An 18,012-nucleotide genomic window follows, 5' to 3' on the forward strand; every position below is an offset into this window, starting at 1 on the left:
CTTCTTTGGCCTACCGTATGCCAGTGTGCACAAGACTTTTTTTGATGATCAGTCCAGCGGTTTGTGAAATTAGCTCCGGACACACAGGCCCTTTGGAACATCTTGGAAGCAAGCAGAGAACATCACCCAACACTGAACCAGCTGGAGAAAGTTAATGAATGACTTACAGTGTGCTCCCCAAAGAGCAAAGTGCTGTAAGTCAAGTAAAGTTCACACACCAAAATGTCTGGAGTGAGTTCAGAGAGATTTAAGCCAGATTTTTACTATGTTGTGCACCAGTGTCCCGTGCCGAAATGCGACGCGTCGCGAGCTTGTAGATCTGATATTTTCGGCACGTGACACCATTGTACGATGAAGTATAAATCAGGCTTTACTGCCACCTTACCCATGTAGCCAGAGAAGGGAGGCTTGTGGAGTGAAATGAAGACAGATGTCTCCAGAGATGAAATATGAAGCATGACCCGACCTCAGTACTAAACATAATATTTGACCAAAACTCTAGGGTGGCATCGATGACAAAAAAAACTAAAATGACATAAATAAAGTTTGAATAACATTTTCTTAGTATATTTCCTGTCCTGCCAAACATGGAGTTGATTCTGAAGAGAACAGCACTGTGTATATTGCTTAAAAGGCAATGTAATGGCATATGAACGCGTCGCATATGAAGAAACGTTTTTAAAGTTTCAAAAGAACCTTTTGGGTTGTTTGTCCTAGTCTCATGAACTTGATATCTGGTAGATCTAGTAGATCCCTATATCACAGATCAAAAATGCACCTCACATCATTCACCCAGGTGTTAAAAAAGAGAGAGAAAAAGAAGGGAAAAAAAACAGAGACGAGAGGCTGAATCTCCTGGAGAAATTCCTTCACAGTCTTCGCAATATCATGAGCCTGGGCGGACATGTACGTAAACTGCAAATGGTTGGCTGAGGCATACAACCACGATGCGGTATTTCTAGTTTATTGTTGTTTTCCACTGATTTAAGCATTCCTGTTTCCAATCAAGCTGTCGTGGAGTATGTTTGTCAAAAGCCTTGCAAGCAGTGTCATTTACCACACTGACAAAAGTGTATGCTGACTGCCAATGTCTTAAGTTGTTTACCAGTCGTCAGCCTGTAAACGTCAAGTTTTGGCCAGAAAACAATTGAATAAAACAACCAAGATAGTTCTTCTGCTGTGAGCTTGACAGGGCAATGTCAGTTTGGACATAGGCTGCCCCAACGCTCCTGATTTCGTGTATAGAGGGGCGGGTGTATAGAGCCGGCGAGAGATTGCGCCTGATCCCATTGGTTCACCGATCTGTCCGTCAACCCCCGCCCCGTTAACACAACATTACGAGCGACGCCCACTGCACTCTGGTTGGTTGGGAAATGAAACACTTCCTCATACCGAGTACACCGACGCGCTGGGCCAGGCTTTTATTTTTTAGCAAAACTAAACAATAAAAGCCTGGAGATCGAGGCTAGTTTGGACAACACCAGGTGATTCAAGATTAAAGAGAGTTTTATTTGTCACTCACTCATACACTGATACAAGAAGTGAAATGTTGGTGTGGCATGTTCCGCAAGACCGTGCTAACAACAATACAATATAACAAGAAGCTAATAATAAAAAAGTTAATAGTGAATGGTCCCAGACAGATTATATAATAATTAGATTTGAATCAGTGTCCACTGAGTATTTGTGTTTTGTTATTGCATGAATTGTTGTTGCTTATAGCTGCGTGTGCCAGAGTTGGGAGAGACACATCTTCTAATGACTTATTTAAACCTAGTTTAGCCTCAATTCATATTTAATTAAAGTGCAGGAAAGACACTGTTGGGGAAGGATTTCTGTAAACCAAGATTGCAGTGTTTGACGTGCATAATGACGTAACCCTGTTAGAGGAACGGTGCTTGTATATTCTCAGGAGACTGTTTGAGTAACGCCACCCATGTTCAAACAAATACCAGCTTACAGGATGACAAGAGCATCTTCGCTGTCCCGGGGAGAGTCATTGGGAGCAAGGCTCTTGTATCTATGTTGGAGTCCTTTTTGTTTGGGAGGAAAAACATTAATAGAGCTTGACTCAGCCTTACATAAAGTTGTTTTGCTGTAGGAGTTTAAAGCAAATGGAGCAGATTAGACAATGCATGCGATGATTTTCATCCCCCCTCCAGGCTGAACCGAATGACACAAACTGCACAGCGAGGAGAGAGAGATAAATAGAAACAGGGAAGGAGAGAATAAAGATGGAAAGGAACACTTTTAACCACGTTCAAACCATGTCATTATTAATGTAATTAATTAATATAAATGTCCCTGTCACGTCCCTGTCACGTTGTGACACATTATCAGTTCGTAGAATGGCTATTTGTCGTAGTGTACGATTAAGTGTATAGGGCTTAAGTAGTTAAGCTGAGGACCACATGGGTTCCCATCGCTCCTGTTGTGTGTCCGCATCTGTGGGCTGTATTTATATGTGTACAATGTCATACACATTCAAACACGGTGTTTGTGTGTGTGTGTGTGTGTGTGTGTGTGTGTGTGTGTGTGTGTGTGTGTGTGTGTGTGTGTGTGTGTGTGTGTGTGTGTGTGTGTGTGTGTGTGTGTGTGTGTGTGTGTGTGTGTGTGTGTGTGTGTGTGTGTGTGTGTGAGAGAGAGAGAGAGATAGAGAAAGACAGCGAGAGAGAGATTATAATGCTGGCCTGGGAGCCAAAGGAGGGAATGAACGCCTGAAAGGGGGGAGTAGGAGGGAGGAAAGAGAGTGAGAGAAAGAGAGAAATTGGGTCAGTGTTCTAAATACCAAAGTACTATGTCACTAGCAAATTACACACTTCGTTGCCATCGCTCTCTCTCCCTCTCTTTCTCTCCCTCTCTCTCCCTCTCTCTCTGTCTGTTCCTATTCATCTCTTCTACAGTTCCATATTTTTTCCTGTATACTTTTTATTCACTTAACATTTTCTCAGTGTTTGTTTTTTTGTTTCGTTTTTTTTTTGTCTGTGTCATCACGTTTCTATGGATGCCGGTGATCTCTGCCATCCTAGAACCCAAATCCACTCTTTACAATTATATCTATGAATATCTTTCTCTCATTCATCTCTTTGCTTCTGATTACCGTACCCCCTGCTGTTACTACATGCTGTTGTTCATCAGCGACTTTATATTATCATCATTAACCCTTTCCTAAACTCCCCCCCATCTTTTTCTTTCTTTCTTTCTTTCTTTCTTTCTTTCTTTCTTTCTTTCTCTCTTTCTCTCTTTCTCTCTCTCTCTCTCTCTCTTTCTCTCTCTCTCTCTCTCTCTCTCTCTCTCTCTCTCTCTCTCTCTCTGCTTTCCCTCTCTCCTCTTCCTCTTCCTTACCTCCCTTGGTGAGTTAATGTAAAGGCATGCGTGCCTCCACTCATGATGGCTGTGAGCTGTGTTGAGTCTCCTTTGTGTGGAGGATAAGAGCGAGAGGTGGATGGATAAATGGATGGATAGATGTAGGGAAGGGGAGGGGTGAGGACGTAGCGGGAGGGCAGGGGGCACTGCGTTTGGATAGGCTGGGGCGAGTTGGGAGGGAGGTGCCAATGGTGAATGTGCGTGCGTGCGTGCGTGCGTGCGTGCGTGCGTGCGTGCGTGCGTGCGTGCGTGCGTGCGTGCGTGCGTGCGTGCGTGCGTGCGTGCGTGCGTGCGTGCGTGCGTGCGTGCGTGCGTGCGTGCGTGCGTGCGTGCGTGTGACTGACGGTAGTGGCGCTGAGTTGTGTTCCGGTTCCGTGTCAAAGCTGTAAGGGAACACATCCGATAATGTGCACCCAGGATCATCAAAGATGGATGAAACCGTTCTTAATCTCTTCCTCTTCCTCCTCCACTCTAGAATTCAGTCGCTCTCGCTGACAATTCTCTCTCTTTCTCTCTCTCTCTCTCTCTTTCTCTCTCTGCCCCTCCCGTTCCAACCTTCCATCTGCCTGTCCTCCTTGTTCACTCATGTCTTTCCTCCTGTCCTCTGCTGGACATCTGTCTCTCGTATCACTACTTGCTCACACTATTCTCCTGTTCCTACTCTAACCGCCTGGGAAATGGTTTCTATCTAATGAGAGAACACACACACACACACACACACACACACACACACACACACACACACACACACACACACACACACACACTGATTCGCAATTCAGGGTATGATCTCTGTTCTGAAGTATTTTCTGTTTGCAAGGGAGTACCACAGGACTCTGTGTTACTGTAGGTCCACCATTTATATAATTAATCTGGATCATAATGTGGCAATTATCTTCATATTCTATCCACATGTTTTACACTGTTTTGCATGCTTCCTTGAGCAGGTGCCAAAGCAAATAACTAAATCAAACCAAAAAGACACTTCCTATCAATACACCAAAAGCTATTTATTGTCTCCGCCAGGCCGAAAGGCATGGCGAGAGAGTATGTTTTGCCCCCTGTCCGTCCGTCCGTGTGTCCGTCCGTCCGTCCGTCCGTCCGTCCTTCTGTCTGCGAGCAGCTAATCTCCGCCACCGTTGGCCCGGTCGCTGTGAAACTGCGCACACACATTCCCTGGATGCCACAGCAGAACCCTGCATTTTTCAGATCAGCCTGTCATAGCGCCACCATGAGGCCGACTTTTGCAAAACACATTTTTGGATATCACTCCTACAGATTTGGTCCAAACAACACGCAAATCGGTACACAGTATCTCTATAGTTATGTGATCAACACGGATCTGTCCGATTTTCCATATTCCATCCTTATTGGCTAAGATTGGCTTCCAAAGTTTGCACTTTTGAACAAAATGCCTCAAATCATGAACGCAGCATGCGATTTCCGTGAAATTTTCCACATAGATTCTCACTTGGCCCAGGAAGAAATACCACTTGAAAACTTTCACATCAGCCTCATGGTGGCGCTATAACAGGCCGATTCATGTTTTTACCTATAACTGCACATCTGCGTGAAACTTTGCACGCACACTCCCTAGAGGCCAAGGAAAAACCTTTGCCCTGCATTTTCCACATCTGCCTTTTAGAGCGCCAGCAGGAGGCTGACTTTTGTAAAACAAATGTTTTCCTCTTACTCCTTCAGATTCTGTCCAAAAAACACGCAAATCGGTACACAGTATCTCTATAGTCATGTGATCAAGATGGATGTGTCCGATATTTCATATTCCATCCTACTTGCCTAACATTGGCTTACAAAGTTTGCAGGATAGGTCCGTTTTGAACAAAATTCCTAAAATCATGAACGCAGTGTGCGATTTCCGTGATTTTTTTTACGCACATTCCCACTAGGCCGAGGAAGAAATGCCCCCCTTTTCACATTGGCCTGTTATAGCGCCACCAGCTGGTATGATTTAGCAAACCACATTTTTGGAACAAAATCATGAATGCAGTGTCCGATTGCTGTGAAAAGCCTAAGAACAAATGGCACCCTTTTCACATTGGCCTATTATAGCGCCACCAGGAGGCCATAATAACCTGACCTGGCGGAGACTTGTGCTCCGAGGAGCACTTTTTCTAGTCTATCTATCTGCTAACCAAGAACAATAAACAAACTCTTACCTAAGCCAAACTAAATACCAAGACTGGCACTTACTCACTTACTTGGTGTTGTATATTATTTTTGAAAAATCTTTGTACAGTACTCTTTGAAAAGCAATGGACAGTTCTCTTTGAAAAGCAATGGAAAGTTCTCTTTGAAAAGCAATGGAACGTTTTTTTTTAAAAGTACTGGATAATAAATACTCTTTGAAAAGTACTGGACAGTTTTAAATATATTTCTCTGATGTTTTTAGTTTTTCTTTGAGCTGATGCCTATTTTGCCCTGGTCTCACTTGAAAAAGAGACACAACTTTTAAGCAGGACTGGAATTAAAGTTGAATTTAAAAAAACACACACACACACACACACACACACACACACACACACACACACACACACACACACACACACACACACACACACACACACACACACACACACACACACACACACACACACACACACAGAGTTCTCATATAACTGAGAAGGCACATGCTCTCCCTGGCTCTCTCGTTCTCTCTCTACCTCTCTACTCCTACCACTCTCTCTACCTCTACCTCTCTCCCTCCACTCCACTCTGCTCCACTCTAACCTTCCTCACACCTGTTTGGCAGACAGACACGGTAGCTCTTCCTCTCCTCTTTAATGAGTGGGAACACAGAAAGCCTTTTATCTGTTTACACTCCCACTGCTAGCGCTCCATATTTCCTCCTCCTCCTCCTCCTCCTTCTCATCGTTCTGTCACTTCCTCCTACGTGCAGACTCGCACTGTGCGTGTGCACACACATATGCACACACACACACACACACACACACACACACACACACACACACACACACACACACACACACACACACACACACACACACACACACACACCGAATATGCACAGATGTATGCAGTACATGTAGATATCTGCACACACATGCACACGTGCATGTGTTTACACGGATAGATGGAGAGACACACACAGACACAAACACACACACACACACACACACACACACACACACACACACACACACACACACACACACACACACACACACACACACACACACACACACACACACACACACACACACGTCCCCACATAAACATACAGTGCACACCCACAACCCCACTTAAACACCCGCAAACAGTCGTGCCCACATAAACACACACACGTGTGCACACACACACACACACACACACACACACACACACACACACAAATATACAATACACACACACACAAGACACAACCTGACATAAACATAAACACAACACACACACATACACAAAATGCTGTGTCAAACATAAGACGTGGCACACATTCTTGGCAAGGTTATATAATTAAGATCAAAGGATGAAGACAGATTGCACAGACACACAAATTGTACGTTATCACTCTCACTTTCACATGCTCTCTTTCAGTTTTTCTCTATCCTTTCGCTCTCTTGCTGTCTGTCTTTCAGTCTATTTCTCCGTTTGCGTCGCTGTTTCCCTGGCAGCACTCTCAACCTCTGCCACATTTAAAGGTGACACTTATTTTAAGGGCCACTTCAAGTCTTTCTGCGTCAAACATTCTGTTGTTACAGTCCTCTTTGTCTGGGTAAAGGACGCAGCACAGCACCGGTGTTATGATGAAGTGTAAGATTTATTGTGGTGAACAGACTCAAACATACAACATTTCAAGTGCGAGGAAAAACTGTGAAGGCCATATACAGTGTGTGTCAGACAATAGTTCAGTGGTGAACAGGGCAGAGCAGGTGCCAAAGCAAAGAACTAAATCAAAAAGACACTTCTCTATCAATGCAAGTCCCACATCTACTTATCTATCTATGTACTAACCAGAAAACAATAAACAAACTCTTATCTAAGCCAAACTAAATACAAAGACTCTCTTACTTGGTGTGCTACAAAAGATCAGTAATATACAAATGCTTGGCCTGGCCCAGGTTCTCCAAGTAAAGCACAGACAGTAACTGTTAAACAACAACCCTTGACAGTTTCAGAAGAATCCGGCCATCTATTATACAGGTGTGTGAGCGTTGATTGGACAGGACAATCTTGGAATATGGTAACCAATCAGAGACATGGTACAATCAAGCAAACGGATACCCCCCCCCATGGTCTTTATTATTACAATAGATTTGTAAACTAGCATGCAGACGAGGGTCTATACATCCACTCCGCTTCTGTCTCAGCCAGCAGGAACAAGCCACGGGCAGAAGTCCAATGTATATTCTCATTGTTTTAATTAGCATGTATATCTGAGGACATAAGGCCACTGACAGAGCGCAGTAAGTAATATAATGGAGGGCCTCCTCCACCTAAGGTCTGCTGTTGCCCTGGGTCCTGCATTAACAACTGGCACATTTCACCGTTTCACACGCTGCCATAGCTCTCGCACAGCGAGTCAGCAGTTTTCAAAGCGCAAATGGAAATCTTTGTTTCTGCATGTGTGCATTTATTAGCTTTTGTTAGCTTGTGTGTTTGTCGAACTGTGTCCCACAGTCACCGGCTGTTGTGTAGCGTAGTCTTTGTTATGTGCACAGCTGCAATTGCATGCATACAGTACTTTGTACACTAATCACGTTTTTATCTGTTGATATTTACTGAGTACGTCAGCAGCCTTGTTTCACAAATATTTAGCCTTATTGAGTTTTTCTTTATATAACAGACAACTGTTAATCTACATTTTACATCCATTGTATCACTTACTCCTGTATGTCATGGATAATAAGCATCTGTTCTTGTAACAGCAGTGGGCTCACTCGTGTGTGGAATACACACAAAGTGTTACCTAAAATAGAATTCCGAGCCTGAAGGACTGACATGAGGTCAGTTATTGCAATTTTCACCCTGGGCAACATGAATGATACTGCACCCACCCCCCCCCCCCCCCCAGTGTTGCCTACTTCTCATGTTGGCGTATGCTCTGGGTGAGCAAGTTTCATTGAAATTAATGGGTGGCCATGTTTTCTTTCCGCCTCCATTTATGTATACATGTACATCCATGCTACTTCCTCTATAAACACTGCTGGTTTACCATGCCAACAACAAATCTTTTGACACACAGGCATTAATAATCACTTAAACCCTGTTATACTTCATTGAACGGGGTCCCCCAAGGGTCTGTAATTGCTCCCCAAATTGTTTTCCTTCATACAACCTACACCAATCTGCATGTGTTGTGAGCTTGTAAATCTGCTATTTTGGCTGAATGTTCGTCTGTTATGACATGCGCGGTATGGTTCATGTGGTTAAGTCAAGACTTTGCTGTGGCTTAGATACCGTTTGAGTCCAGGAGCCACAAAGGAAGAACTTGACCCTAAAATGCTGCCATTTTAGAGGACTGAACTGCGGGACAGTCTGAGGTAATGAGAATAGACAAAATGCATGAGTTGAGCAAAACAACTCAATTATATCGGTACATTTATCTTTCTTTATTGTAAGCATTTTAACAAGCATAGCTTTGTCTTGTATTCTCTCATACTGTAGCATGACCGAAATATATTATTCCCTACTGAGTCTCTGTACGACAGCAATGCCATTGACATGGGCTAAAATATGCCAAATGTAATTTGTTAAAGTTCACAAGACTTCTGTGGATACTTGGCCAGTTCAATGTAAATACTCTTTTAAAATGGAATCAAAGCCACATTTAATTTGCAGGAAATTCAGTGTGTGTAAATACATATGTAAATAAACAAGACGCAAAGAGTCTTTAGTCTGCTAGCAGCCCATATAATCCACCAACAACACCAACACCCAACTGGAAATTGGTCAAAGGGTAGTGGTGGAATCTTACGTTCACTTTGTTTTATTGTTATTTTCAAATTTTAAAGCTGTAAGACATTACATGTAGTTATTTGTCATTGTTCAAAATTGTCTGGATTTAGTGTTATCCAATTTCAACATGCCGTCCCTATTTTGGGCATGACATCGAAGGAAAACAATTAAAAAGATTTAATAGCCGATCTACAAGCTCACAATGTGTCGCATTTTGACGTGTTCTGAGCTTGTAGATTGGCTATTTTTGCCACTTGACATCATCGCACGGCTAAGGCGGTGGTTACGTGGTTAAATGATTTCTATGAGCTACAGTACATAGCTACAATCTTCTTGAAATGATTTGGCAATACATTAGCATAACTTATATAGACAATGAAATGAAAAAAAATTGCGGTTGGATTTTAAAATAATTTACTGTAGTTACATAAACTTCTAGCTATTTGTACTCGGGTGTCAAATATGGTGTGACAAATCTATAGAGAATTCTGGAAATTTGAGTCTGGAAAAGTATGGAATTTTAAAATGGAAAATGTGTAGGAACCCTGGTGTCATCAGCCACTGCCGGCGCCTGTGGACTGGCACCCACTCATCTGGCCCACGTGGTTGAATCTTAATTGGATTATGAGATATATTGTGTGAAATACTGATATTTTGGCCTGAGGGTGGCGCTAGAGGATAGATCATGGGGTCACTCATAATATTTAGGGTTCATCTTCCAGTTTCATGGCAATCTGCCAATTAGATTTTGAGATAACTTGTGTGCAATTGGAACATTTGTGTCATCCTCGGTTCAGGAAGGCGAATCAAACATTACTTGGCGAGATGCAGTATGTTGTTTGTGAAAGTGGTGGACTGACCGACTGCCTGACTGACTGACTGACTGACTTGGCCATCCTTACAGCCCTTCCGCTAGTGGAGCTAACAATAGTGCTGATGTCCATACAAATTCAATAGTATGCAACACTGGCTTCAAAAAAGGGGTTAAGGGTGAGTGTAGGTTGAGTATACTGTATGAAGTATTATTCTCTCGTATAGAAATGACATGATCAGATCAGAGCTTCTGAGTTGTTGTTTCATGTCAGGTTATTCACATTAAAGATATAAGCTTCTTCCCAGCCCACAGTCTTCACTCTTCTATCTTACAAAGTATTAATGTTTGAGGAAAGCAGCTCCTGTTATCAGGAATGTGACTCTGACTTTAGTGCCAGTCTTAAGTTATGGTTGAGGCTTTTTTTTCCAGGTTCTGTGGGACACGTTCTATTGGCAGTACAAAAATTTTGTAAAATGTATATTCTTATACTCTTTGGAATGACTGGCCTGAGATCGGATTGGCAAAGTCAATGTATTGTTATAAGTCTATTTTAAAAGGTCATTGTTATAGACTTGTGATTATTTTTACTGTATACATTTTTATTACACCTTATTTATTTTTTTGTGTTTGACTGACAGAGTTAATAAAACATTTAATTCGGTTTACAGATTTTTTATCTTAGGTCATATCACAGTTTGAAGGGCTTGTTAGAAGACACTAATGTTGACGCGGTACCTCCCAAATCTAGGACATCATCTGCACAAGAAAGTGCACAGTTACATCAGTAATTTATGTAAGGAAATAAGAGCGACACAGATTAGTTGCATCCTTGCGTAATACTTTTGCAACAAATCTTCGGTTGGAACTGACTTTTCTCACATTAGAAAACAAGCGACCATGATCTGGTACCACCCAAATGTAGAACAAACAAAAATGTGAAAGTTCGCATTCTACTGCTCTGCCACCAAAATGTGGAATGCCCTGACACCATCCAGTAAAGGATTGTGTAACACTGGTTTCTTTCAAAACTGGCCTGAAAAAACACCTATCAGGAGACCAAAAGGGGAGGTAATGGTAATTGTCTCCGCCAGGCCGAAAAGCTTGGCTGAGACTATGTTTTGCACCCTGTCCGTCCGTGTCTGTGACTGTGACCAGATAATCTCCGGCACCGTTGGGCCGTGCACAGCGAAACTGTGCATGCACACTCCCCGGATGCCAGAGCAGAACCTCTGACCCAAATTTTTCAGATCGGCCTGTTATAGCGCCACCAGGAGGCCGATTTTTGCAAAACCCACTGTACTCCTACAGATTTTGTCCAAACATCACGAAAATCAGTACACAGTATCTCTATAGTCATTAAACGGAACAGGTCTTTCAGATTTTTCATATTCCATCCTGATTGGCTAAGATTTGCTTCCAAAGTTTGCAGGAGTGCTCCGTTTTGAACGAAATGCCTCAAATCCTGAACGCAGCGTGTGATCCCACTAGGCCGAGGAAGAAATGCCACAATTTTCAAATCAGCCTCATGGTGGCGCTATAACAGGCCGATTCGTGTTTTTACCTGCACCGATCTGTGTAAAACTTTGTATGTGCACTCCCTAGAGGCCTAGGAAAAACCTTTGCCCTGCATTTTTCACATCTGCCTTTTATAGCGCCACCAGACTTATATAAAACACATTCTTTTATATTACTCCATCAGATTTCATGCAAATCTGTACACATGATCTCTCTAGTCATTTGATCAAGACGGATCTGTCTTGATCACATGACAGATCACATGATGAAAGCCAAACCTCTGCCCCAGTTTTCATATTCCATCCTAATTGGCTAAGATTGACATCTAAAGTGGCCCGTTTTGAACAAAATGCCGCAAATCATGAACGCAGCGCCTGATTGCGGTGAAACTTTGCACGCACAATCACACTACGTTGAGGAACACATTTTTTATAATACTCCTAAAAATGTTGTCCAAACATCACGCAAATAGGTACACATTATCTTTATAGTCAAGTTACATTTGAAAGCACACTGCACGTCTCAAGCACTTCCCTGCATTAAGGTTCCTAGCTGCCATAAGATGATGATGTTAATTGACATCTAGTTTGGCTCAGCTATACTCACCTCTAGGTTGCCCTCCTTTTGTCAAGTGCTGCAGCTGGACAGCAATTTGTCTTGGTGGCCCTGGAGTAAGACCGATAGTTTGAACAAAAGAACATGAGAACACACTGACAGCAGGACATTTTAGAACAATTACTAATTCATAGTGTTTTCCGACTAAGCTCATTTGTCTCCCCTGTGCTTGTCTCTCTGCACAGAGTGTCCGGCGGGCTACTTCAAGCCGACATCGGGCTCGGTACCCTGTTCCGTCTGTCCCTCCAACAGCCGCACCAGCCAGGAGGGATCACATGTGTGCGAGTGTCGGAGTGGCTTCTACCGCGCTGCCAAAGACTCGAACACATCCTCCTGCACAAGTGAGTTTGGACGCGGGAGAGGCGACTTTGGCCGGAGACATTGTCCAGCCCAAGCCATTCTGTTCCATCTGGGCAAAGAGTGTTCTGTCTGAAACCAAAATGTGGTCAGAAGGAAACATGACGTAACGGATGCATTTAAACGTTTCTTTTTCTCCTTTGATTAAAATGTCTTCTCCCTCCCAGTGATGTAACCCTCATGCCTTCAAGATTTTAGCACATGCTTCTCTGCGCCGCTAAGTATCCACTACATATAATATGCATGTCTAAACATGCTTTCCCTCTCTACTGTACATCTCTCTCTCTCTCTCTCTTATCTTTTTTGTGATGTTCCTCTTTTATCTCCCCCTATCTGTCCTATTCTAACACACCTTTGCCCTTCTCCCTCTCTCTCTCTCTCGCTCTGTCTCTCTATCCCCTTCTTTCCCTTCCTCCACCCATCTATCTCTTCTTCCCCCTTGTTTCTATGTCCCTTCTCATGCCTCCCCCCTCTCTTTCTCCCTCTCTTTCTCCCTCTCTTTCTCCCTCTCTTTCTCCCTCTCTCCCCCAGGTCCTCCATCTGCACCCGTCTCTCTGTCCTGGGAGTACGAGAGTGGCGACGGAGGTGTGTCTCTGCGATGGCGCCCCCCGGTGGACATGGGGGGCCGCAGCGAGGTGTGGTACTCGGTGGTGTGTCGCACCTGCCCCTCGGCCACCTTCAGCAACCCGTCGGCATGCTCCTGGTGCGGGGAGTCCGTCACCTACAGCCCCGCACAGAGCAACCTCAAACACACCAGGGTCACCCTCAACAACCTGCTGACCAGGGTCACCTACCTCATACAGGTAGGCAAGCTCTACTTTATTGTCACATCACAGGTTTTCATCGAGGATAAAGCAGTAGATGACATTATTTTGTGTAAGCTTCCTGCGACTGCAGCTACATTGTTAAATAAAGAATAAGTAAACAAAAGGTATAAAGGTATGCAGTATATAGGTAATAGGTACAGAATAGGGCTGAGGAATTTACTGTACTTTGTCAAATATACAGCATTCAGATATGCAGTATAGGTGCAAATATACAGTGTTCTTCAGTCTATTATTATCATGTATACATACTGTACAATTTATGAGGATGATTCAGTCAGATATACATAAAAATGTATGAGGGTACGTGCGTGGTCAGCGTAAGGGCAGACAGGCCAGTGTACCTGTGAGAGAACAGATATGTTCAAAAGTGCAGCAGGTGATTATAGTTCATTATGTACAGACACGTGTGGCAGGGCTCAGCCCCTGTTCAGCAGCCTGATGGCCTGCCCGTGTAAACTGTCTCATAGTCTGTTTGTCCTGCGTTTGATGGCTGACAGTAGCAGTGTGACTGTGAACAGACTGTGGCCAGGATGGTTAGTGTCCTTAATACAAAGTAATACTTTTTTTGCCTTGGCTGTGCACCGCCTGGCATATTATGTCCTGGAAGGGAAGAGACACCAGTGGTGGAAAAAGTACTCACATTTTGTACTTAGGTAAAAGTATCAATACTGCAATGTAGAAATACTCTTTTACAAGGAAAAGTCCAAATTTACTTGAGTAAAAGTACAAAAGTATTGGTATCAAAATGTGCTTAAAGTACCAAAAGTAGAAAGTACTCATTATGCAGAATTTTTCAAGTTTTCATATTTATAAAATGTATACAAATATTTTGAAAATAGCAGATCTACAAGCTCACCACGCATTGTGAGCTTGTAGATCAGCTATTTTCAAATAGCTGAAATGTATACGGCTGAAGTGGTTAATGTACCACTATGCTTTGTAATAATAATCGTATCTACAAAGTAACAAGTAACTAAAGTTTTCAAATACTTCTAGTTGAGTAAAAGTATAACATTTGCCTCTGAGATGTGAAGGAGTAGATCAGTAAAAGCACTGAAAATTTGAAATACTCCAGTAAAGTAAAAAATATCAAAAGATTATACTTAAGTACGCTACTTGAGTAAATGTTACTTTTACACCACCGAGAGAAGCTCACCTCTGACGATGCACTGGGCCGTCCGCACCACCCTCTCTGTAGCGCTCTGTGAGGGAGGGTTAACCCATTAAGACCTGAAGCCGATTCTACAAATGTCTTCTAAATCCCAACAGTTTTCTGAAAAAAACGTATGTTTCTATATCAGTGGTGCTCAAACTTTTTCATGTCAAGGACCCCCACAATTATATGTATTTGGCCGCCGACCCCCATCTCAAAATATTTTGTTCCAGGGACCCCCAGAAGCAAAGATTTGAGTTACAAATGTGTGCTTTAAAACAATATCTATTAAAAGATTTGCACATTTTCACGATTTTTCTAAAATATCTGATCTACAAGCTCGTAGCGCGGCACTCGGTGCCGCGCTATGAGCTTGTAGATCTGATATTTTTGAATAGCCAAAGTGTAAAATAATGCTTTTTAGCTCAAATCAAAAAGTGACACAGATGCGTTCCGGGTCTTAATGGGTTAAGCGGGGCAGCTCCCATAGCAGGTGGCGATGCAGCTCCTCAAGATGCTGTTGTAGAACATCCTGAGGATGCAGGGGCTCACACTTTAATTTCTTTCAGCCGGCCTGAGGCTGTGCAGATGTTGTTGGGCTTTTTTCACCATGTGTGTGGTGTGTGTGTGGCCCACAAGGGAGCTTGAAGTCACTGACTTCAAGCAGTGACTGGAACTGTGTGACTATGATGATAGAGTATGTCCTAAAAACCGAGAAGTGAGTTCCCTCTGCAAATTAAAAGCTTTTTTTAATTTATCATAGGGTTCTCCATTTATGCAGTAATTACTGCTATTAATATCTTAGCCATGAATTCTGAAACCAATAGATGCTTTTTTTAAGGATAATTGTTGCCTGTGTGAAGATTGTCTTGTTGAACAAAACGCGGTAAAGGGGATTATGCTTTTCCTTATTTTCTGTCATATATATACAGTGTCAGATGTTCACAGTAGACGTGCTGAAAGTTGCAAATAATTAGATACATGATGATAAAGTAATCCCTGTGAGCAAAAAGCTCAGACTGCTCAGAATGCTACGTTTGAAATGTTTTTTTTCCAGCTTTTTTTTTAACAGTGTATCATGCAAAACTACTCTAGTGGAATCCCAGAATAAAAATAGAAAAGCTGGAAAATTAGCATAATACTGTATGTCCCATTTAATATAAGTCTTTGTTTGGTACTGAGCTTATTTTCTTAATTTAGCCGAAACCCAATGCAAAATTTCCACTGGAAATCTGCAGTGGGAGCCCAAGGCGGGCTGGCCTAAAGACGTCATCCCTGTAGCACTCTACTGACCGTTAAAGTGTGTTGTCATTCTGTTGCCAAAACAAAGCCCATCAAGTCAGACCTGTTTCAGCTTGATGTGGAAATGAATGGGTGTGTTAAAACCTTGTGTGACTCAAAGAACAGTGGTAATATTTACTAATATAATTTCCTCCCGTGTTATGAAGTTGTTAGTTTTGTTCTGCGGTGAGATATAAATCCTAAAGTGATGTACTTTGACAAAAATACAACAAATACCTCTAACAGCACACAGGCTTCATTTTCAGTCACAGAGTAATTCGACTTTGGATAATATAGCCGATATACTGCATTTTTGGAATGAAGTAATCAACATCTCTATTCTAGAGGTGAGTGGATAAGCACTTCCTGGAATCATAGTGAAGGGAGGTCGTCCTGCATGCTCTATTAATCTATAAGCTGCCTGTAAGCACAGGTACACAGCGACATGTATTATTCAACGTGACATACATTGGCTAAATCGTTGCTTATACCTTATTGATGATGGATATAGTAGGTACTTCTGCATACTGTAGTTACTACACAGTAAAATCCTGAGTCTGAGTCCTTAACTCAGAGTGCAAAAATTAAACGAACTGTTAAATTGTTAAATGAACAGTCAATAGTGACACATGTGTACTATCATTTGCTGCTTCGCTATTTATTATAAATAAATGCCATAAATGAACTACACAGCATTACAAGTTACAGAAAAGGTTACAGATCTGCCATGTTTGCAATTTTTTAAAACAATCTTAAAGAATTTTGAAAATCTTCAATCTTCAAGGTATATTTTCCCAAAATAGAGCTACTAGGGTTAATGTGGTTAAAAGAAACACTTATAGCTGTTTCTCTGTCCCTGTTCTGTTACTGATCACATGACCCAGGCTCCATACTGTTGACTGCTTGCACGTTGGTGATCTAATTGAAAATATAATATTGCTTGCACCATTTGTGAAGTCACTGGCTGAATGTGTAAGAATGTGAATGTATTGTTTGGCAGATCCAAGCGCTCAACGAAGTATCGGCTTTGAGTCCCTTCCCACCTCGATATGCCAGCATCAACTTCACTACAAGCCAGTCAGGTGAGCACCACACAATAAAGATGTGATTATCACATTTACTGTGTCTGTGTGTGTGTGTGTGTGTGTGTGTGTGTGTGTGTGTGTGTGTGTGTGTGTGTGTGTGTGTGTGTGTGTGCGTGTGCGTGTGCGTGCATGTGTGATTTATCTTCCTTTCATTAAACCATCCGGGGAGACTTGTCTCTACATCTATATTTCCTGCTCTCTCCCCTCTCTCTCTCTCCCTCCCTCTCCTTTTCTCTCCAAGGAAGAATGATTAAAAGTCAGTGCGCAGCTTCAGTCGGCACTGTTCAAAAACCACAAACCAAACCAGAGATCTCAGTGTAGTCATTGACGCAGACATGAATTTCAACAGCCATATTTAGACAATTACAAAGTCAGCCTACTTTCACCTTAAGAATATACAAGGATTAAAGGACTCATGTCTCAGCAGGATTTGGAAAAACTTGTCCATGCATTTATCTTCAGTAGACTTGGCTATGTAACGGTGTCTCCCTAAAACAATCTGTCAAACAGCTGCAGTTGATTCAGAAGGCTGCTGCTCAAGAAAGAAGCTGGAAGAAAGTGGATCACTGTCTCCAGTTCGCACATCTTCACACTGAATTCCTGTGTTAAATTGTTTATTTCAAAATATTACTGTAGGTTTATAAAACACTGAATGATTTAGGACCAAAACATATTTCTGATCATGAACCATCCAGACCTCTCAGGTCAGCTTTCTAAACCCAGAGTCAAAACTAAACGCGGAGAAGAAGTGTTCAGTTTTTATGCACCAAATGTATGGAACAAACTACCAGAAAACCTGCAGGTCTGCTACAACTCTCACTTTCTTTTAAATCAAGGCTGAAGACTGCCTGTCTGTCTGTCTGTCTGTCTGTCTGTCTGTCTGTCTGTCTGTCTGTCTGTCTGTCTGTCTGTCTGTCTGTCTGTCTGTCTGTCTGTCTGTCTGTCTGTCTGTCTGTCTGTCTGTCTGTCTGTCTGTCTGTCTGTCTGTCTGTCTGTCTGTCTCTCCACCTCCCTCTCTTTCTTCATCTCTCTCACACTCTCTCTTTCCACTTCTCTCTTTCTGTC

The 18,012-nt window shown here is 42.5% G+C and overlaps 1 protein-coding gene across 1 annotated transcript in view; it reads left to right on the top strand.

Moving 5' to 3' along the window:
* The window catches only part of ephb6 (eph receptor B6), an 81,986-nt gene that overhangs the window by 46,330 nt on the left and 17,644 nt on the right, over positions 1 to 18,012 (top strand). The window contains 3 exon segments of the mRNA XM_080427482.1: positions 12,430 to 12,585; positions 13,133 to 13,404; positions 16,863 to 16,944. Coding sequence (XP_080283608.1) covers positions 12,430 to 12,585; positions 13,133 to 13,404; positions 16,863 to 16,944 — 510 coding nt within the window.

Source organism: Gymnoscopelus braueri (assembly GCF_963280865.1).
Source record: "Gymnoscopelus braueri genome assembly, chromosome: 4".
Classification (NCBI taxonomy): Eukaryota; Metazoa; Chordata; class Actinopteri; order Myctophiformes; family Myctophidae; genus Gymnoscopelus; species Gymnoscopelus braueri.